Source organism: Thunnus albacares, chromosome 8, assembly GCF_914725855.1.
Source record: "Thunnus albacares chromosome 8, fThuAlb1.1, whole genome shotgun sequence".
In the NCBI taxonomy this organism is placed as follows: Eukaryota; Metazoa; Chordata; class Actinopteri; order Scombriformes; family Scombridae; genus Thunnus; species Thunnus albacares.
In genome coordinates, this window is record NC_058113.1 from 32,035,579 (window position 1) to 32,058,652 (window position 23,074).

A 23,074-nucleotide genomic window follows, 5' to 3' on the forward strand; every position below is an offset into this window, starting at 1 on the left:
GTCGTTCTTTGTTGTATTGCTCCTAGGAAATTTGGCCGATGCACCTGAAATTGACTCAGCTAAGATGTAAGACCTTGGTGATGCTACATTGGGCAGGTCATGACCCATGACCAAACGCCGTTGCCATGGCGACACATCCTTCGCCATGAAATACGATGCTGTATTTTAGGGATAAGGGATGGGTCAACAATCACGAAACTTGGCACACATGTCTGGAGCAACACCAGTTAAAATCCTGGATAGGTCATTTGCATAAACGTGACAATATGGCTCAACAGCGCCCCCTTGAAAATTTCAAAATTGTAGCTCCGCCTTCCAGATTAATCTAGGAAAAAGAAATTCGGGAGGCTTGTGTATCATGTGAAGACGCACAAAAAAGCCTCTTGGAGCCGTATTGTAAGTCCTACAGGAAGTCGGCCATCTTGATAAAAGTGGTCATTTTTCGCGTTTTTTTGACCATTTCGCATACCTTGTATTTTAACAAACTCCTCCTACAGAATTCATCGTAACGACTTCAAAATCAGTGTGTCATCTACAGTAGTGTGTGATCAAAAGTTATCAAAAGATTTAGTTATCATTGAAGCGTGTGGCCGTGGCGTGGCGTTGAGTTTTGATGTTTCGCCATGACAGGCAAAATTGCTATAAGTTTAGTGTAAATACTCGAGTCTACACCAAACTTTACATGTTTGATAAGACTCCCAGCCTGAACACGTCTAAATAGCAATATTCAGTCAGTGATGAAAACTGGCTCCATAGCGCCCCCTACGACATTTCAATGCAGCAGCCCCTGCAGCAGGCACAGTAGGTGATTGAGGATGTGACGTTATTCTCCCCTTGCACTGTCTGAAAACAGCCCAGGTCTGGGGACATCTATATGCCCGTGACAGAAGCCCTTCACCAGCGCCGAGCCCTGACATACGCAAGGACGCGAGGGCCCGATCATCGCTGCTTGCAGCTTTAATTATATATGTTGATGTTAATTCTTTTGTACTTTTGAACACATTACCTTTAATTGTAATGAGTATTCCTACACTGTGGTTTTGCTACTTTTACTTCAGTAAAACATCTGAATACTCTTCCACTGCCATTTTTATCATTTGTATGAAGTATTGCATCCACAGTACAAAAACTCTGCAGGCTGTTCACCTCACCTCCTGTATGTGCTCCTTCAACACAGATATAAAAACTTTTGCCTTTACATGTCGTACGACCTGGTTCGTTTGAAGTATATTGAGTCCTTAACATGATTACAGTCAGATAAATAATATTCAGTACCAGCGTGAAGCCGACCAATTCTGTAAAATCTAAACATAAACTGGAAACAGACACTTGCTACAGATGCAAATGAGAATGATAAAAAAAAAGGCGTCTGTGGGTTGGAAAACCAAAATAATGAGCTGAAAGATGCTAAAAAACCACCTGCTTTTACAGACTACACGTAACAAACGTGAAATAGTGATGCAACTGTTTATTTAATACTTTATACTTTTAAACTGAGGATAGTACCCGCCTCCTGATAGGCTTTGGCTCAACCAATAATGCTTGAGGCTTAGGGCCACAATATGTTGTTAAGATTTGGGAGGTTTATGTATCAGCTCCTTTGTGAGCCTCTGTGACCCACAGTTACCCATAATACCCCTCTGTGTGTGGATGCAGACTTTTTCATCTATAGTGGGAGAACCATAATTCTTAGCTCTAGTGGTAATTCTCAGTTGGTCTATCACTACAAAATGACACATTACACACTTGATCACACGTGTTGTGACGCCAAGAAAATGTGATTTAGTACCCACTAATGTCTACAGTGCAGTGGAAGAAGGACTCAAACTCTCTAGTTTAAGGGGACATATTATGCTTTTTGTCATTTTATGTTATTTATGTACTGTTATGATGTCAAATATCTCTGTTAAACATGGTCAAAGTTCCATAACGTGAGGTGAACGTTTATAGAAATCTGCTCAGAAATGCGTCGTTTGTGACAGGGTTTTTTTTCTGACGAGCTGATGTCAGTTCATTGTCTCATATTTCAGATCGGATTCGGATTCTTTGGTACGTGTTTATGTAGCCTTTGGAGCCTGGGGAAGCTTCTTGAAGCTGACCAATCAGAACAGAGTGGGCCCATCAGGAGGGGGGCATTTAAGGTATTATATGTAATTACTATTAATTTTTTATTATTAATAATTATTAATTATTATTATCATCCCATATGTTTCCAACAATTTTCAAACCCAGAGAAATCTGTAATTTAATCAAAGTAACGGACCGTTTCATTTGGTCGCCTGTCGATGGCGTCATACCTCCTCTACCAAAGAGTAAACACGCACCAGATGCATACGGCGGCGCTGTGTTTGTCCGCTACAATGGCGTCTACCAAAGAGTAACTTATACACATACAAGATAATACATCGGCGTTGTGGTTGTTCCACACAAACTGCTATAAATTGACTTTAATTCAGTTTTAAGACACATTTTCGTGATAAATTTAGGTTGTTTTTAACTATATCTTTTAGCCAGAAGAGGGATTTTAGTCATTGGACGTCTGGATCTTCAGTTATCAGAGAAATAAACTGGACAAACGTTAGCAGCAGCTCGGCTAACAGCCCCTCCAGGAAGTCCCGTGGTCACCAAACATCGTCGGAGAAATATTGATTTTTTAGGTGAAACAGCTTTAATTAGTATTTTTAATGATTTTAATCTGCATGTACGTTTGTTTTTAGAGAGGAGGATAATTCGGCTCCTGGTAAAAACATCCCGGATGATGAACACTGGAGTAATCCTATCCCGGTGTAGCTGGTTATTTAACAACGAAGACAACAACTCCCATGATCCCTTGCTACTTCACACCGTCATCACACTCCGTCTTTTGTTATTGTTTTGATTGAGACCCCTAGTGGCTGAAATTACATATTGTGCGTTTAAAGAGACAGGAGCTAAAACGGCCTGTTTCAGACAGAGGCTGAACTGAGGGGCTGAATAAAGGACCAGTATAAGATAAATAAGAAGCTTTTTGAACTCTGAATGATGCAAATATATTCCAGTACAACCCCAGAATAAAAATATAGACCTGGAAATGTGCATGATATGTCTCCTTTAAAGGGTTGAAATGATTTAGGTGAACTAAAAAAATGTGCTTTTGTAATTGGGCGAGCAGACACTTTAAATGAATGTCAGCATTCAACACCCTGAATACAGCACTCTTTAAACAAAGAAACTCAGTAGATTCAAAGCCTTTATTAACATGGCCTTTCAACGTTAAAAGCTTTCAATTATCTTAAGCCAATTCTACTTTTCGACTGTGGTTCCAGATTTCTACTGTGTTGTTCTCCATTGAGTACCTAAAACACTGTGGCGTTCACAGCTCAAGAATTTCTACCACAAGAGATTACACTGCGTCCTTTGCCAATTTCTTAGACTGTGACCATCAGATGCTTTGGCATCCTCTGTGGTGATGCTGTGGTTTTCAGCAGACGGACAAAGACTGGCAAACTGTGTTCAGCTCTGGCTGAACGGAGAGAGGATCTCATTTTGTACCAAGATTTATTTAGTGATGCCTCAAAGACCCAAATCCTATTATCTCAAGACTTCTCTCACCTGCTTCATTTGAATGATTGCCTTCATTCTAAAAAAAACTTTTGAAATATATCTTCAAAATCATGCTCTCTAAAATCAGAAAATGCTGTTGACACATCGCTGGTGTTGGTGCAGACTGTTGCTTGTGAGGTGTGATGTGTTTCCTCCTCTTTTAATGAGCCTCTTTGTACCAGCAGTTGTGTCTGGTGAGGTTTGTTTTTTTTTTTTCAGGAAGGATGGCCTGCTGTATAATTAATGTGCTGGTGTGGAATTCACAGCAGGGAAATAGTGCTGATTCACTCACCTTTAAGGACAAAGACTCACCAGAGGATACAGAAAGTGGAGCAGTGTGAGACTAAAGGCTGAATTGTATGTTTACACCAGCGTGCAGGACTGGACACCAGTGTCGAATCTGAGGAGAACAAACTGCGTGATGCAGCTGTCGATGAAAAGAGATCGTTTGAAGAGATTGTTTGAAATGTTCCAACACTAGTGCCAAAACGATACCACCAGAACCAACTTCATGAAACAAAACAGGCCAAAGTTCTTAAACATTACATGTTGTCTAAAACGTTTCAAAACTTCAGAATTATAATTTAAACCAAAAACTAACCACAGAAAAGGAATAGAGATTAAATAATCTGACGTGAAATATGATGCCAGATCTCAGTACAGTACAATTTTTGATACTTGATGCTATGGACACGTATTTGTTGAGGCAGCAAAATTATTTGTATCTGTATTTGTATTCGAATAAAAGTGGAAAGAGGCTTAAAAATCCTGTTTTTGTTTTTATGACACTTTTAATTTTAGAAAATTTAAGTTTTACAATAAGTTTTCATGAATAAACTACCTTACGAAGGAGGTCCCCACATCGGGTCCTGAACTGGAGTCTCCCAGATCATAGACGACTGCGCTGATTACTGAGCTAAAACTTTACTCATCACCTCATTGCAGACAGACCTCTACCTATTTATACACCCATAACACAGAGACAGCACATCGTGTAATGTGTAGGGAGGAACTTCAAAGGCAATTATTGCTTTGCACTTTTCATTTATTGCCTATTTTTTTACAACCTAACTTTGTGGAGAGTCCCTTGGGAGTTCAGTTTTATCTCTGGGGAACACCCCCAACAAATAATTCTTTTAAATATATGTATGAAACAAATATTCGTATGAAACCCACTATTTGTGCTTTGCTGAATAATGTATTTGTATTCGGGCACACCCTTAATGGACACACTGTGGCCAGTCCCAAAATGTACCAAAAACAGGTTTGGTACCCAATCCTAGCAGGGAGCTTTACATATTCACAATCACAAAGTCAAACAGCAAAATGTGTTGTAGGAATGTTCACAACGATGCTGATATATCAGTCAATTAATCTTACTTTTGGATTTAAAAGGATGGGTTTACAATTGTCTTAAAACAACACTCAGGTGCCCAAATGAACATATAAATAGGTTTTTCTTGTTTTAAATCATTCCTCCTGTTCATACTGACCATTAGAAGATCCTTACATAATGCACTTACAATGGAAGTGATGGGGTTTTAAAGTTTATCTGAAGCTAATATGAAGCTTAGGGGACGTATAAAGGCGATGACATATGTCTTGCTCTGTCTAACCAACAGTCCAAAACCCAAAATAATCAGTTTACTATCACGTAATGACCAACAAAAGCATTAAATAATCACATTCCATAAGCTGAAACTAGCTGAAGTTTGGCATTTATGCTTTTGTTGCAGCTCTAGACGACATGCAGCATAAACAGTGGATTTGGATAAAGTTGCAAAGTCAAATGTTTTCTGTTTTGTGCTCTAAATCATTACACCAGGTTTCCCGTCTACAGTCTGACAGACATATCTGTGATGTCTGGCTTCACAATTACAGTAATTACTCTAATAGTCCAAAATGAATGTGGTAATGGTTTATTGAAGTTACAGAGCTGAAGGCAGACAACTGAATTCATCTGACATTGCATAGAAAACTGTATGAACTCTGAAAGTAAGTAACAGCAGATTTCAATGTACCGACTGCAGAGAGGTCACATGAACAACTTTATGCTGGTTGTTTTTTTTCAGCCACTGTGACACGTAGGAGTTTTACAAAGACAGTCAGTGCACGCAGAGATATGAGGAACATCAGGGCCGGAGCTACCACTGAGGTATTTTAGGGGATGTGGGGGATTTAGCAAATCTGTTACCATGTGTAACTTTCAATTTTGGTGGAAATATTTCACCAGAATATCTCCTTATATTTGAAATTTTGGCATCCCTCTCCAGTATTCTAGATCCTGTGTGTATATGGCCTTTTATATTGTTTTTCTTTTTCCTAAATACAGTACTGTGCAAAGGTTTTATGGACTATGTTTAGATTCTTGTCTATAATCATTGACTGTATATAAATATGGACGACGCGTCTCCACTTCCTGCTGCCACGCAGAAGTGAAGCTAAAATATCTCCTTTCCAGGAGACGCCGTCTTGCTTGTGTGACGTCATTTGGAGTCTGACGGAGGTTTGAGAGCAGCTGTCACAGCTGTCAATCATAACCCCACACCCCTTTTTTATAATCGTCAAATAACCAATTAAAAACGAACTTATATATAAAAAATGAGCACTTATGACACAATGAACACTTATAATGTGATAAGAACTACTTAAAATGACAGAAACCATCTGTCAGAAACCATTTATTTGACATGAACTTTGACATTTTAATTTGGCTCATGTCCCATCCACTAACATGGACGAGGCAGGACTTATGACCTATACTGCAGTCATCCACCAGGGGACGATCAGGATGTTTTGGCTTCACTTTTAAGGAGCTGTCATGACGTCCACATTTATATACAGATAATGTCCATAATGCAACATCATCAGGGAGGCGTCTGATCGTCTGCAGCATGACAACGAGCCCAAACATCCAGCCAGAGTCATAAAGAACTATCTTCAGCAACAAGAAGAACAAGGAGTCCTGCTACAGATCGTTTGGTCCCCACAGAGTCCTGATCATCATGGAGTCAGTCTGGGATTAACATGAAGAGACAGAAGCAGCTGAGACGCTGAAATCCACAGAAGAACTGCGGCAACTTCTCCAAGATGCAGGAACGACCGACCTGCCGAGTACCTGAAACACTGCTGCTGTTTTCAAGACAAAGCTGCTCACAGCAAATATCGATTTAATTTAGGTTCCTGCTGTTTACTTGATTAAGTAAACTATTGATGGCATTACTTCTGAAAGCATCCTCACTTAACTTTTAGTGCCTAAAGCTTTTGCACAGTACCGAACATCACCGTGAATGTTTTCAAAGGCACCTGCTTTCAACACTTCTACATGAACAAACATACTTTTCTTTTGACCACACAAGGAAAAAAACATTTGCTACAGCCCAGAAGAACATCACTGGTTGATCAAAGTTGAACAATATGACAGTATGTTACCTCAATTTTTTTTACTTAAAAATCACACAAATCTGCACTGAAAAGCGACACATGATGGAGCTCCTTTAGTGGCATCTGGTCAGACTTTTAACTTTTTAATTTTTTTTATCATTAAAACTGCAAGAAGATGAAAATACACCACTGTGGTGTAAACGTGACACTGGGTTGAAGCCGCTGAACCGCAGCTTTGATTAAAAGCACATCTCTCTCTCTTCTTTTACATTTTAAAACCAAGTTATTTTCTGTGTGAGATCACAGAGATGCGTCGCTGGAATGAAGACGTGACTGCCCCCTAGTGGCAGGAGCACCATTTAAACACAAACCCTGAGGATGAATGGAACTGCACCAATGTAACCAACAGTTACAGTACATGTATTCTGCTTCACTATTATCTCAGGCAGCTGGTAGGTGCTTATTCAGTAACACTGAACCACCATGTACAGTTTTTTTTCCCAGGTATCTTCATTCACGTATCAACAGGAAAGTAGGGCAGTCCGAACCACATACCTGCCGCAACAAATGTCCATTTAAAAACCTGTTTATTTCCGTGTTTTCTCCTCAAATCTGGCACTAACTGGCCTGCGATTTAGAGGCCAGCGTCCTCTCCCACTCCGCCTCCACCACTCTGTAAAGCTCCATAGTGGCTCTGGCGTCCTCCACAGAAGAGTGGCCCTTCCTCCCGGTCTGAGGACACAAGAAAGGACAAGTTCGGCATGAGTGACGGATTTTAAAACTTATTTTACTGTTGAAGACCGACGTGTGAGATTGACAGACGCTCGTTCCCCTTTCTTATATAATGAATCCCTGAATAAATCTTCATTAATTTCCTCATTTATTAGAGAATTCTGCAGCTTATTTTATAAAGTCTGACAATACATGAGCAATAAAATGACAAGATGTGAAGTTGTGACTTTCATATACTTCTTATTTTTCCTATTAACTGATTTTATATTTTATGTGCATATGAGATGACAGCAAAGCGACAGATTTGTTACAGTGCTCTTAATAAGGCAAATATTTCTGTGTGTATTTAACCTTTTGCTGCTGCAGCCTTTATGTTAATCTGACACCGTTCAGTTGAAGTGTTGAGTTGAGTTGGAAATGTTACTACGTCTGACCTTGTAAGATTGCCGTCGTGACTTTCACATAAAAGTAATTCAGACGCTTATTCACACACAAGATCAACACGTTAAACACTAAAGACGGGTGATTGAAAATGTGCACGTAAAATACTGAAAGGTTCAAAGTGTTGTAATCTTATGAGAAAAACTGAAATGTTTTTAATGCTTTGGGACATTTGTGCTGCAGCAGAAGTTCTCCTACCTGGATGTCACGGTTGAAAATGGCCTTGGTGAGTCTCTTCAGTGAGGCGCACTCGTTCTCGGCAAAGCCGGCCTTCCTGTTGAGCAGCGGGATTCGAGATGTGTCTCTGGTCAAGGCAGCGGGGTGAGAGTAACCGAGGACCTTGAAGTCATTGTGGATGGCGTGGCCGATCACCACCTTCCCCATGAGCAGCCTCAGTATCTGCCGACAGATCAGACATTTCACTCACAGAACTCATCAGGTTTATACAGAATACGCTGGAAAACTAACAACTACTACTGCAGAGATTTTGATATATTTGCTGGAAAATTTAAGTTAGTCAAAGCAGGGTTGATTTGGCCAAACGAAACCAGTTTTAATTCTGTTTCATATTAAACAGGCTGCATAGTAAATAGACTTGTGCACCTATCTGATCTATTCTACTGTGTCAGAGAAACTCTGCGATAAATCAGCAGGTAAATGAAGAATTTAAACACAAAAAAGATATTTCGGATGATGTGAGAAACTCCTGAACAACTAAAGATTGACCTGTTAAATGATGTCAGAATGACCACATATCCCAGAGTTTGTCATTTCCTCACCTCCTTCCTGGCCTCGGGGTACGGCGTGGCCTTCTCCAGGTCTTTGCGCCGGATGCCGCTCCACCGGGTGCGGTAGTCGGTGACAGGCATGGAGGGGTTGATGAATTTATCGTAAACCACGTCTCCTTCGTAGGACACTATACTGCAGCGCGCGAGCTGGCTGATGCGCCCTTTCGGGCCCGTGCCCACCATCTCACAGTCTACAGCGAGGTACTTCGTAGGGAGTCCCGCTGATGTTTGGCCAGCGGGGAGCGCGGCGGTGGGTTTATGGCTGCTTGCCCCTGAGGTGCTGGGGGTGGTGGTGGGGGTGGGGGTGGTGGTTATTGATCTTGAGTTCACAGGTCCCTTTGGCGTTTCGTGGCTGCCTCGGTTCATCACAGTGACAGTCAAGGAAGGCAGGCTGTGTGTGGATGCTGAAGGCTTGGAGCTACAGTGGGAAGCACTGACCGCTCTGCCTGCATGAGGTAAACTTTTGTTTTGTGTGGAAGCGGGAAGCGATGGATGCCTGCTGGACGCTCCATTCTGCTGTGGAGTTGGGTTGGATCTGGACTGTCCCATCCCGTGGTTGTATTTGTGTCTGTCCTCCACGTAGCCCTTCCTCTCCAAATATCGCATCTTTTTAAAGAACCATTTGTTTTTCCTCTTTCGTTTCCCCGGCGGGGTCCTTCCTGATGAAACATCGTCAACAGGGCACGTGTTGATCGTAATGTCCGACATGGTTACGGCTGCACGCCGGCAGACGTCACGTGTAATGTTTAATCAGCTCACTTACACACAAAACAAGCGGGTGGATCTGCTTGTTTTGACCTCCTCAACAGGTCGTCGCCCTCCGTAGTCCAGTTTGTATCAGCTGAATCATCCTGCATGACAAACACAAACAACATGTCATCAAACCCTGTCTTGATCTGTAGAACTTGGATGTAAAAACACTTTATAACAACGACTTGACTAATGCCTTCTTATCTGATAATGTTGTTTAAGTGTCACAGAAATGTAACAACCTGCAAATCCGGTGATTCCCATCATCTAAATTTAGATTATAATTCATTTATGTGACATGAAACAACCTACATTGGCTTTAGGGCTGCAGCTTATGTTTATTTTCATTATTGATTAATCTGTTGATTATTTTCTTGAGTAATGGCTTAGTTGTTTGGTCCATAAAATGTCAGAAAATGGTGAAAGTGTCAATCAAGGTGGTGAAAAAGCCAAAGATGCAAAATAAAATGTCTTGTTTTGTCTCCACCAACAGTCCATAACTCAAAGATACTCTGTTTACTGAAAAGCAGAGCTGCAACAATTAGTCGATTCATTGATTAGTTGCCAACCATTAATTTAATCCCAAACTATTTTGATAATTGATCATTTTGAGATATTTTTTTAAGAAAAAAGTCAAAATTCTCTAATTCCAACTTCTCAAATGTTAATATTTTCTGGTTCATTTGACAGTAAACTGACAGCTGAGGACGTCATCATGGGCTTTGGGAAACGTGATCGACTTTTTTCACCATTTTCTGACATTTTATGAACCAAACAACTAATCGATTAAGCGAGATTATAATGGACAAATTGATCGATAATGGAAATAACAAATAATTGCAGCCCTAAACAAAACAAAACAAACAAAAATAACTATTAAATATTCACATTTCAGATGCTGAAAAGAGAAAATTTTAGCATTTCAAATTAAAAAAGACTCAGAATGATGAATCGATTATCAAAATAGTTATCGATTGATTAATTTTCTGTTGATCACTGATCGTTGCAGCTCTAATTGGCTTTATCTTACTCGGCGGTGTTAAAGTGATTTAAAAGCTACTGATCCATGACCACGAAAACTAAAGAAACTAATCAATCTGTTGTATCTGCCTTTCTGATGTTGACGTCAACCGCCAGCGGACGTTAGCTCGCGATGCTAAGCTAACTGAGCTGTTCTGCGCTGATTCCGCGGTTATTTATCGCTGAACTCGATTTGTCTCTTTAACGGAAAATTAGACTTCACGTGTTTGTTTGCACATGACTCTCGATTAGAAAATCTGTAAAAATAACTTTGTCAAATAGAAACCAGACCTGCATCACATTGTGTATCAAACGCTCCTTCCTGTACCCAATCAACTATCGATATCCGGGTCAACATCTTCTTCTTCTTCTTCTTTAGCGTTTATTGACGGTTTACATATCTGGGTCATGATGCCTTCGAGTACAGAAAGAAACTGTATATAAAGAAACTACATTATAGTTTCTATATATAGTTTATATATACATATTATATATAAACTATATAGAAACTTTTTTCAAATCAAAACTATTATTATTATAATTATTTCCATTGTTGCTGATATCCATCAGTTTAGTTCAGCTTTCTGTTTTTGTTACTCTGTTTTTCTTTTTTCCTCATTCAAGCATGATTAATGTCAATCACATCACAAAATATTGTTGACATGGCTGTTGTTTTCAAACTATAAGGTTAACATAATAACCTTTGCTCTTCCCTGTTTGTATAACTTTGTAGACTGTGCTTTGGCAATTCTGTACTTCAATATGGTCATGCCAATAAAGCCTCATTGAGTTGAATTGAAATGAAACTGCAAGACTAGTTAAACGTACTGTTGGAAATACATTAACTATCTCAGAATTATATTATTATTATTTATTATTTGCTAATTAGCAAGTACAAGGAATTCAAAGTGGTCCAGGTGCCCAGAAAGTGCAATAACACGAATATTAAACAATAAACATAAACAGTGAAAGAAGGAGAGGGACAGTAATTGTTAACAGGATATATGTGTACAGATAATTAAGTAATAAAAATCAATATATACAGTGCAGAACAGACAAAGACACAGTATGAATTTGAATGAGAAATATCTCACGTGAAAGCTTTTTGACTTTATTTTGTGGGACATATATCATTAACATCTATTGTCTAATGTCATTAACATTACAATAGATTTAACACCCTCAGACCTAAATTACTTCAAGCCATGGGAAAAAATTATTTCTGTCTTTTTTCTTACTCATATTACATGTAGAAACGAGGCTAAAAAAAAAGTGCATGCCCATTGCAATGGACGTCAGGTCCGAAAAGTTGTGAAATCTTACAACTAGAATTTTATTGATATTTGTAGTTTTCTCTTAAAAGAACTGGAAAACACTGAAGAGATGCAATATTTTAACAGTAAACTAACTAACTAACTAACTAACTAACTAATGAAACATTGACCACAGTAACAGAACTGTCATATGCTCATTTTATCGTTCTACTTTCTGTGAGCAGCCTTGAAACAGTTCCTGGTAGGAACAAAACACAGGTGCACCTTGTATTTGTTACTATACACCTGTGTTTTCTCTCAGCAGAATGGCTGCTTACATCTATTAACAAATATTAACTTTTTATACTATGCTAATATATTGTTTTTTTTATGTCAAAACTTAATTTTCATGATATAAACAGACTTGCTGAGGGACCATAGTAATGTTAAATGACTTTTAAAAGAGTCCTGTATCTAAACATGTTGTGCTATTAGATATATAATGCTTAATATAGCACTTTCAATGCTTAAATATTATGTTTAACACATATGTATAATATAACATATATATAATGCTGTTATAAAAGTATTTCTAAAGCTCTGACTTACTGCTGTGATGCTGCACTTCAGTGTGATGCAACTTTTTCAAACATCAACCTGTTGGGCCATACTTGCATCTAATTGGTTAGTTAGGATCTACTAAATAACCAATCAGAAGACAGTTATGTAAGTCATACATTAACATAGAACAAAAACCATCAAACATGTGAAAAATGAAAGGGTTAAAAACTGACATACTCATCACTTCTGAGTAATAACCTTAATAACTCATCCTTAGCATGTTTTCTGCCATATATTCACTCCCCACAGCCCAAACGGCAACGTAGCTTACCACTGGATTAATAAAACGACCCATAAACCAGCAGAAGAAAACAGTTTAGCTAGTTAAAAGACGGGTTTGCAGTTTTTCAGTTTCATTTTTCACAATTTTTTCTTGTCTTAAAACAAAAGTCAGGAGCCCAAATGAACAGTGAAACATGTTTTTCTTGCTGTAACCATTCCTCCTGTTCATACTGACCATTAGAAGATCCCTTCATAATGCACTTACAATGTAAGTGATGGGGGACAAAATCCACAGTCCTCCTTCTGTGCAAAAATGAAGCTAATATGAAGCTTCAAATGGGTCAAATCAAGTAGATATCTTTCAACGTTACAGTCTTTTTAGTGCCAAGCAGCTCAACAGGGAAACACTGTCCAAGAAAACACAAAGAGGGAATTGATGCTAAAAAGACTGTAAATGTGTCAGATATCCACTTGATGTGACTAACTCAGACTGCTGAAGCTGAATAGAAGCTTCACATCAGCTTTTAAATGATAGGAGGAATGATTACAGTCAGGAAAACCTCTTTCACTATTCATACGGACACATGACTGTTGTTTTAAGACACACTTGAAAAACTGTGAAACTGTCCTTTAATTTGCAGGTCTTGTTTTAACGTTACGGTACGAGCGTCACATTTGAGAGCAGATCTTACGGGAAGCACCTGAACGCATCGGCACTCTTCACGTGAAAGTTAACAGCTAGCCAGCTTAGCTAAACACAACAAGCACTCGTGAAGTGATAATCACGGGGGTCTCTTTCAGACTTAGGTTAGCTAAATGCTGATTTTCAGAACTGTGCGAGATCTCCAAGTGTCCATAATTACATAGCGAGCTGCACACACCTTACACAGTTTAGTTTTAACTAGAAAAACAACGTTACAAACCAACTGTCAGCTGTCAGATGCCGAAATGTTTACATCGAGCCTTTCTGCAGAACAACAGAGAGATCTGGCGCAAAGACTCACCACGTTTCTGTCTCACTACAGCCACGTATCTAACGCCTATATAATTGTACGTACCGTTTTTTACAGTTTGCAGCCTTTCCACTGTAGTTTCGAGGAGTGGCGTTTTGAAACAAAACATGTAGAAAACATGCTGCCATGGCAACTTCAGTAAGCTTCATAAGACTCGTGTGTGTTTGTATCCTTCATTGTGCACATGTGTAGCCAGATGTAGTGTTCTCTAACCATGTGACACACGTATGAAGGTTTTCACTCCACTAGATCAATGAAATCAGCTGTTTGTCATTGCTTTTAATTAAACTGTGTAATGCTACAATAGTCAATTGATTACTATTTATTTTAATGTTTTTATTCTGTGTGCTTTTGTTGTTTTTATCATTTGTTTTTGTGCTTTTGCTTGTGTACTCAGTAAAGCACTTTGGACTGCCTCTGGGTATGAAATGTGCTATATAAATAAATTTGCCTTGCAGCAGAGATACCCTGAATTAAAATCCTGTATATTCTTCAGTTGAGAACAGTTAGACAGTTGGATTCATCCGTCCTTTTTGTGTTCTTTCTAATAACTGACTGTTATTCCCCTGCAGGAGTTCTTCACTGAAGATCTCTGGCACACATTACCTAACACCTGGCAGCCTGTGCTGCAGGACCTGTCATACCCACAGATTGCAGACCTACTACTGGATGCTACACATGGAGACAGGAGGTAAAACAGGGAAAACATTACTCAGAGTGAACAAAGAAAGAAATCTGCACAACTGCAAATACCAGAGCTTTACAGGAATAGTTTCATTTAATATACTCACATCAGGAGACTAGAGCTGCAACGATTACTTAATTTAGTCAGTTAGTTGTCAACTATTAAATTAATCCCCAATTATTTTGATAAAAGTTTATTTAGTCTTCTATGACAGTAAACTAAATATCTTTGAGTTGTGAACAAAACAAGACACTTGAAAACATCAGTTTGGGCTTTCAGAAACAGTGATGGACATTTTTCACCATTTTCTGACATTTTATGCACCAAACGATTAAAGGACAGGTTCACAGGTTTTTCCAGTCTGTCTTAAAACAGCAGTCAGGTGTCCATATGAACAGTGAAAGAGGTTTTCCTCGCTGTAATCATTCCTCCTGTTCATACTGGATATTAAAAGATCCTTCAAATGTGCTTTCAATGGAAGTGATGGAGGCCAAAATCCACAGTGTGTCCACACAGTCATTTAAAAGTTGATGTGAAGCTTATATGAGGCTTCAGCAGTCTGAATTAGTCATATCAAGTGGATATCTGACACATTTACAGTCTTTTTAGCATCAAATTCCCTCTTTGTGTTTCCTCGGACAGTGTTTCCCTGTTGAGCTGCAGGTGGAAGTATGGTAACAAAAAAAGGGACTTTGGCACTAAAAAGACTGTAATGTTGAAAGATATCTACTTGATTTGACTCATTTGAAGCTTCATATTAGCTTCATTTTTGCACAGAAGGAGGACTGTGGATTTTGACTTCCATCACTTTCATTGTAATCAACATTTAGAGGGGATCCTGTGCTTGTCAGTATAAACAAGAGGAATGATTATGGCCAGAAAAACCTATTTCAGTATTTATTAGAGTACCCGAGTGCTGTTTTAAGACCTGAAAAATTGTGAACCTGTTCTTTGATCGAGAAAATAATCCACAGATTATACAATAATGAAAATAATCGTTAGTTGCAGCCCTACAGGAAACTGTTTGGTTTGCTGTTGTAAAGTCTTGCAGCAAATAAGGAATTACTTGTTTAGTCTACGCTTATCAGGAGTCTCAGGCTGAAATTCTCACTTCATATTGAAACTACTGATGACTCGTGAAGAAGCTGCAGTCTGGTTATTTTCTGGTATTGTGAATAATTTGTATTTTGGCATCCTCATGAGACTTTTGATATTATGTAAAATCTAGAATAATATTGGCATTACCCTTGAATTTAAACAATAAAGACTCTTTGTCGTTACAGATATCCTTCGGTGTGGCCTCTGTCCCTCTTGGCTTTCCGCGCCACAGCTCACGCCCTGGCGTTTCCCAGAGAGTGCCGGCGGGAGACGGGAAGAGCAGCTGGCTTGGTGAAGCCTGAAGAGTTCCTGGAAAACCAGAGTCAGAGCTCTCTGCTGGGGCACATATTCAGGAAACACGTCAAACCCAAGAAACAGCATGAGATTCGCAAGCTGGGCCTGGTACAGAATAGCTCATTTCCTATGGTCACTGCTGTTTAAGTGAAATTTAAAAACATGAATTTGTTTTTCTGTTAACATTGTTTTTTTTCTTTTTTATTATTATTCCCAGCTGGTTAAACAACTCTGTGGCCAGACGGACTGCAGCAGAGTCGTGGATGTCGGCTCTGGACAGGTATCATTTCAACCCTATTACCAGACAGAGCGCTGATATTAAAAAAGTAGAGCTGTGATGATTAGTCGATGAATCAATTAGTTGCCAACTATTAAATAAATCACCAACTGTTTTAATAATCGATTAATGGTTTGGAGTCATTTAAAAAAAAAAAAGTCCAAATTCTCAGGTTCCATAGATGTGAATATATTCTGGTTTCTTTAGTTATGACAGTAAACTGAATATTTTTGTGTTTTGGACTGTTGGTTGAGACAAAACACTGATTGACATTTTTCACCATTTTAAGACATTTTATGGACCAAACAAGTAAGAAATTAATCAAGAAAATCTTTGACAGATTAATTGATAATGATGTTTCAGCCTTCATTGGAAGATTCTGCAACATTACGTTAAATTATAACTTTTTTTCCACAATATCTAGTAATAATAGTAAACTATATGTACAGTCACTTGATTAGATTATCAATTGATCCTGGTCCCATTCTATCAGGTTTATTACAACAGGAACTGTTTGACTTTTTTCAGAGAAAATCAACTAATCCTGCCCTGTCGACCAAAAACATGTAATCTTTGTTCAGTTCAGTTCAAAGATTTATAGTCGTTGACTGTTTTGTTCATTCACTAAGCAGTCACGTCACCATTCAAATGCACTTCAGTACGTACAACAGTAGGTGAACGTGTCACAGTTCATACAGCCTGACGTCTTAATTCAGGGCAAAACTATCACATACAAGCATAAAGCTACACACAAGGTTAATAGCTCAACAGCCTGTTATTTCTGAGTTATCAGATTATGACTGATGATGAGATTATGATCATTTCTGTGAATTTCAGTCTTTTAATATGCGTTTATGAGCAAATAGGTACTGTGAATCACAGCTGAGCTGACAACAGCTCCGTCACCAGTAACAGGAGCTTCACTGCCAGAAGCTACTGATTGATTTAGTTACAATGGTGATTCATTTGTTGATAAAGATTCATTCAAAACCTCTAATGACAAGGAGTCACTTTATTCACAGAAGACAAAAAGCTAAAACACCTTCCAGCCTTCATCAGTGTTACAACAGCATGTAGTACAGATGCCTCTGAAATAGCAAACACACAGGTGATCCACTTTAAGGTAATTAGTGCTGGTTAGCCAATCAGATACAAAGCGATCAATGAGCATCTAGCATTAGAACAAGGAGGAGGGAGGAAACTAGTTCACCACAAATAAAACTTACTGATCCATGAAATTTCTTCATATATAAAAAATAAATACACATTTTAATCATAAGTAGACAGTATAATCAAATTGTTACAGCAGTATTTCTGAATATAAAGAGGAGAAGGACTTCTGCAACATCTATAACATTTTAAAAGAGATTATTTTCTGTAGAATGCAAGTGTACACTGTGGACATCAAAGGCAAAAATTACAGACAGACCACTGGATTGAAGTCCCCCTCCATAAATTTCTGTAACATTTATTCTGCAAGGATACTGCACACAGCAGCAGCTTCTCTTTAAGCAGCCATTTAGCCAATCAGTCTTTGTATTTTTTGACAGTTTGAAAAACATTCAGAGGAGTGCAGAATCTGAGGTCAAGCAGTAAATCATTCTCGTCCACCACTGTGCTCTGAACAGGGTCACCTGACTCGTTTCCTGTCCTTTGGGCTCGGACTGTCTTTGACCGCTATTGAGGCTGATCACACCTTGGTTGCCATGGCGTCCAGGTTTGACGGACAGTTACTGTGGGCCTTGGAGAAGGAAAGGCAGAAAAAGGTTGGTTCATAGACGAAGGTTTGACTTCTCAGTGTTACTTGTTTATTAACATCTACAGTTTTCACCATTCTGTGGTAGTTATGTAAACCAGATACAGTTACAGTTCCACCAACTGGCGCTAACTGTCTGTTAAGTAACAAGTTCACACCCGTTCTCAGGGTGTTGTCGAAAGGCAGTGTGATAACTGTAGGAAATCAAAAACAGAAGTAAATGTTCTTTCTTTGTAGTTACAGCTGTGTGCATCTTTGTGTTGATGCTCCAACATATTGCTCTTTATGAACTGTAATGAGATACACTGTCTAACAATGAACTTCATAAGACACCTAAAAATGAACTATAGCATCCAATTAAATTTTACAAATTGATGACTAACTGTCATAGAGCATTTGAGAATGAAATAGATCTTTAAACCTGCAATAATATTTCTGGCCACATGGGGGCAGCAGAAACAAGCTGAAAACACAAGGTTAACATATAATCACCTTCAAGTTTAATAAGTTGACGTGGCTTGTCAGCAAACAGTAGCTTAGTTTACTCATCCAGCAGATAGAGAACAACATCAGCATTCATTTGGATTCATGTTTCTGATGAATGTAAGTCTAATATTCACTCATTTGCTCTCCATTAACCCCTGAGAAAAATAACTATCTCTTTAACTTCTCCACTTTCTTTCCGAGCTCGTCACTAAGTTTGTTTCTCTGCCATTTGGTGCTGAGCAGGTAGCATAAAGAGAGTTTATCAGAGCTTTTTCACTGAAAACAGCTGCCTTCTGCAGCTGGAAAACAATGCTTTTAGGACAGTAAAGTTGCAGGTCAGAGAACGAAACAATGAACTAAAACATGCTAAAATGCTCCATACTATTGAGGGGAATCAGGTAATGATTATTTGTGGTTTCGTTAATACAACTGATGATCTTAGGAGTAGTTATTTGTTACTTAATATGAAAAATATTGATATAGCAGCTTTAAAGTCGGCTTTTAAGAAGATATCAGACCATCAACATCAATATTAATGAACATCTTTCTTATTCTTAGAACTGCTCCTTTCAGCTCCCAGCATCACACTCCTCTCCACGCCATGTGGCCGGTTGGGTAAACCCCAAGGCATCATGGGAGGCCTTCGTCAAGCAGCTTAGTTCTGCAAATTGTGTCAGCGAAGGTCCCCCAACTCCATCTGGACCCTGCAAAAAGAGACTCCGGGGCTCCGAGCATCAGACATGTTCTCGTGTGATCCAGACTTCATCCTCTCACGGCTCCACAGACTCTGATTCTCGCTCTCAGGACTTTGAAATGACATCACAACGTCAGCCGAGCATGAACCAGTCTGAAGAGAAGTCATCATCCGCCGACAACTGCTGCTCATGTGTCCCGCGAGTCTGTCAGGAGGCGTCATGGCTCGAGGAAGACAGCCAGAAAGGCTATCCAGACTTTGTCCTGACCGGTCTCCACGCCTGTGGTGACCTCAGCACCACCCTCCTCCGCCACTTTGTCAACTGTCCACATGTGCGCGGCATCACCTCTGTGGCGTGTTGCTACATGAAAATCACAACCAAAGAAAACCCCACCCCTCCAGGACTGGTTGAACCTCCTGCTCCCCCGACGCCAGGCCACGAGTCGCTTCCCTCCGAGTTCGGCTACCCGATGAGCTCCTGGGTGCGGGGGTTGCCAGGTCATCAGCTGTCCTATAAGGCGCGGGAGGGTGCGTGTCATGCTGTGGAGGACTACATTCGAAGGCTTCGGGAGGAGAGCGAGTTGCTCAGGATACACTGTTACCGGGCGATGCTGGAGGCCTTCATCAGGGATACGAGGCCGGATCTACGCAGAGCAGGAATCCAGACTATAAAGAAAGCCCATTTATTAACCTTTACAGAGTGAGTGAACACTGCAGCCTGCAGGCATTTACATTGGTTTAATTTCGACTAGGGGTGTCAATAATTAATCAATTATTGATGAATTGCCATTAATAATTTAATATATTTATATATATTATGTTAACTGACATTGCAGAAGACAAGGGACGTGCAGTGTAACTGTCAGAAAATGTACTAGATTTGCTGTAGTACCCAGTTACGCCACTAAGTGGAGCCTCTTACTATTTAATGAAATGGAGTTGGAGGTTTGTCTGCTGACCGCACATCAGTGGTGGAAGAAATACTCAGATCCTTCACTTAAGTAAAAGTACCAATACAGCAATGTAAAAATACTACATTATAAGTAAATGTCCAGCATGAAAAATCCTACTTAAGTAAAAGTACATAAGTATTATGAGCTTGATGTAGTTAAAGTATTGCAGTAACTATCGATTAAGAAAATTGCTTAAAATTTGCATCCCTAATTTCAACAGCTCTGTCACACCATATTGTCATGGGAAACTTCCCTAAAATTCTCAGCTGTCCAAAAAACGCATCACTAACATCACATCACATATCACAGCACAGCCTGACAGGGGTTGGTGAAGTGTGTAATGTGTAGTGTCACTGTTGATAAATGATTATCTAGACAATCATATTTATTGTGTTTTGCCTGCACCTGATGTGGTTTTCCTGCTCGAGACAAGGCGTCTCCTCCTTCACCGTAAAGTCCATTTTCAGTGTTTGTCCACTGGAGGCTTCAAGTTCCTACATTACACTTATGTAAGCTGCATACTGGACCACGATTGGCTCCAAACTAGTTGTGATATCACAAATCACGCTCGTACGTACATGTGTTAAACTGAGATTTAAGGTGAGCTCAGAGAAACTTTCCTCCTGGAGTAGTCTATGTGTTGCTTTCAGCCATTGTCAGAAACTTTCAAATTCCACAATTACTTATTGTTTTTTTGTATCTTTTGTGCATTGGTTGGATTCTTGAGTCAGCGAATAGATAATGTCCTCCTCTGTCTACCTCCATGTTCCCTCTCAGGTACGCCCGGCTGGGTCTGGCTCGGGTCGGCCTGCCTCCCGGGCTACCTCTGGACCCGGAGCGGGTGGAGGCCATGCTGAAGCAGCAGGGTAGGGTGGTGGTGTACTTCAGCCTGGCACTGCTGCTGGCTCCCGTAGTGGAGACGCTGGTGCTGCTGGACAGGATGATCTACCTGCAGGAGAACGGTGAGCCTGTCGATATTATATAACAAATTGTCACACTCTCTGTATAATTGCATCTCTTTTTTATTCCCCTTCAGCTCTAACTAATGCCTCATCTCTCTGCAGGTGTGGACAGTCAGCTAGTTCCTCTCTTTGACCCAAACATTTCTCCAAGAAACTTTGTGCTGGTGGCTCTCAAGACTCGTGGATAGGAGGGAGAAAAATGGAAACTCCTAGGTCAAACTATATTATTCACTCTCTGGTGTAAAAACTCACACTTACCTGTTCAAAATGAAAGACGACTCAAGATCATGACAGTAAAAGTTATACAAGGAACTCTAAGTCTTAAGCTTATTGTGATTTTAGCCTCTTTTTAGACAAATTAAATAATGAACATGAAGGGAAGATTTTCTTTGCTGGCATTGGGACGTGCTCTGAGCTGCAGACATGCTGTATATTTGCCAGAATGAGTAAATGTTGTTGCTGCAGTAGAGCCCTTCAGATGTTCAGCTTCTCTGTTACACAGGAACATGCCAGCTCACTTGAAATGGACAGCCTTCACACCGTCCAAACATATGGTTTTGTGGACGCCAGACTCTTCACACTGGTTATCACTCAATGTCTTCATGATCGCACAGAAGCAGTTGTGTGTTTGGCTTTCCTGACATGGTGTGGTTTCTATGTACAAATGCACTGTATTGTTGTCCCTGTTTTTATTTTTATTTTTAATATTGAATTGTTTCTGTTCCTCTTTGTAGAGAACTACAGGACGATCATGTTTTGTGCTTTACTGTTTCTGTAATTCAAAGCAATAAACAAAATGATTGCTTTTATTTTCTGGTGCAGAAGCTTGGCTACTTATGTTTTATGCAACTTTAAAACAGTCTAAAGTGTGTCATGTTTTTTAATTGATGGTAATCTCATGTTTGGAGCCAACCCATTAATTAATTGATCTTACAAGTATTGTGTGTGTATCCAAAGTCTGATATATCAAAAACTATTAAAAACATGTCAGTCAGCCCCACCGCTGCACTGGGTGACATGTTCCCTCATTATGAAGAGGTTTTGGTCACATTAGTTTGTTTAGAAACGGCTCCAAAGACTAATAACAGCGATCACATTTTCATTCTCTGGAGAGTAGTTCTGTGTAAAGCAGACGCCACTGAGCATGTGCAGGAACACTGTTCTGATTTCAGCTTCACTAGCTGGTTATGCTTCATATCACAACCTCTTGACTTTGTGCTGAAGTTCTTTGAGATATTTATAATGTAGTATAAAGTCAAAACTACCATGACCGCAATCTTCATAATGAAGGAACATGTCACCCAGTGCAGCGGTGTGGCTCACTGATGTGTTTTTAATAGCTTTTGGTCAACAATGGAGGTCTATGGCACAGAAGAATAAGATATATCAGGCTTTGGCACACACTCAATACTTGTTAGTAGATCAGTTCATTGTTGGTTTGGCTCTAAACATGAGATTTGTTGACAATACCAAAAATATAGAAAATAACCAGACATATCCTTTAATATTGTTACATATGTCTTTTCTGTTAAATTGTGCCCACTTTTATAAAAAATACTCTTATTGATAGCCTCCACAGAGACAAGCTGCCCCAGATTGTGTGCTCAACAAACTTGTCCTTCTGTCCTACTGAACACCTGTAGTTTCTCAGAATTTCATTCATTAAATGCATTAATGTCATTAAAACACTTTAGCTTTCATTCTAAAAAAAAAAAAAAAATTGTGCTCCAGGCTTTCTGACTGATGATTTAAAGCACTGACTTTCAGGAGACAGCCATTGAAAATTTTAGATTAGAGAGAGATTAGAGTATCAATTTACAGTGTTGAGTAAAAGTACCAATGCCACAATTTAAAAATACTCCATTAGAAGTAAAAGTCTTGCATTTAAAATCCTACTTAAGTAAGTAAGAGAAATATGTCAACATGAGCATTGACACACTCACAGAAACATGTTAGCTGCTGCAAAAAAGACGTTGGCCCTCCGCTGACAACCACCACATGTGCTTGTGTTTGCACGGTGGATTAATATTTACCTTGAGGTAATTAATACAGAGCTTTCTGTA

At 39.4% G+C, this 23,074-nt stretch overlaps 2 protein-coding genes across 9 annotated transcripts; one reads left to right on the top strand and one right to left on the bottom strand.

The window, feature by feature from the left end:
- Positions 1 to 5,485: 5,485 nt before the first annotated feature.
- Positions 5,486 to 13,963, bottom strand: isg20l2 (interferon stimulated exonuclease gene 20-like 2). Of its 8 annotated transcripts, XM_044358353.1 has the most exons (6): positions 13,852 to 13,961; positions 12,560 to 12,649; positions 9,691 to 9,778; positions 8,919 to 9,586; positions 8,338 to 8,538; positions 5,486 to 7,698 (listed from the first exon to the last, which is right to left on the bottom strand). In XM_044358353.1, exons 4-6 carry the CDS (start codon positions 9,531 to 9,533, stop codon positions 7,585 to 7,587), a joined length of 930 nt encoding a protein of 309 aa, XP_044214288.1. In that variant the 5' UTR covers positions 9,534 to 9,586; positions 9,691 to 9,778; positions 12,560 to 12,649; positions 13,852 to 13,961; the 3' UTR covers positions 5,486 to 7,584. The 8 variants fall into 8 exon arrangements, with proteins under 8 accessions (XP_044214288.1, XP_044214284.1, XP_044214281.1 ...); XM_044358349.1 differs by having other exon boundaries at positions 8,919 to 9,778; positions 12,560 to 12,646; positions 13,852 to 13,963; XM_044358346.1 differs by having other exon boundaries at positions 8,919 to 9,778; positions 13,852 to 13,963.
- mettl25b (methyltransferase like 25B) lies at positions 13,742 to 21,820 on the top strand. Its single transcript, XM_044358344.1, has 8 exons — positions 13,742 to 13,843; positions 14,379 to 14,497; positions 15,775 to 15,991; positions 16,101 to 16,163; positions 17,789 to 17,926; positions 18,961 to 19,796; positions 20,827 to 21,011; positions 21,114 to 21,820. Exons 1-8 carry the CDS (start codon positions 13,742 to 13,744, stop codon positions 21,197 to 21,199), a joined length of 1,746 nt encoding a protein of 581 aa, XP_044214279.1. The 3' UTR covers positions 21,200 to 21,820.
- The last annotated feature ends 1,254 nt before the right edge of the window (positions 21,821 to 23,074 follow it).

Excerpts from the sequence above, each read along its gene's own strand:
- isg20l2 (XM_044358351.1), bottom strand. The coding sequence starts at position 9,635 with ATGTCGGACATTACGATCAACACGTGCCCTGTTGACGATGTTTCATCA. Across the intron at positions 8,539-8,918 it reads ACCCCGAGGCCAGGAAGGAG|ATACTGAGGCTGCTCATGGG; the intron begins GTGAGGAAATGA and ends ATCTGTCGGCAG. Across the intron at positions 7,699-8,337 it reads TTTTCAACCGTGACATCCAG|ACCGGGAGGAAGGGCCACTC; the intron begins GTAGGAGAACTT and ends TTGTGTCCTCAG.
- mettl25b (XM_044358344.1), top strand. The coding sequence starts at position 13,742 with ATGTTTACATCGAGCCTTTCTGCAGAACAACAGAGAGATCTGGCGCAA. Across the intron at positions 16,164-17,788 it reads TGGATGTCGGCTCTGGACAG|GGTCACCTGACTCGTTTCCT; the intron begins GTATCATTTCAA and ends TGCTCTGAACAG. Across the intron at positions 21,012-21,113 it reads GATCTACCTGCAGGAGAACG|GTGTGGACAGTCAGCTAGTT; the intron begins GTGAGCCTGTCG and ends ATCTCTCTGCAG.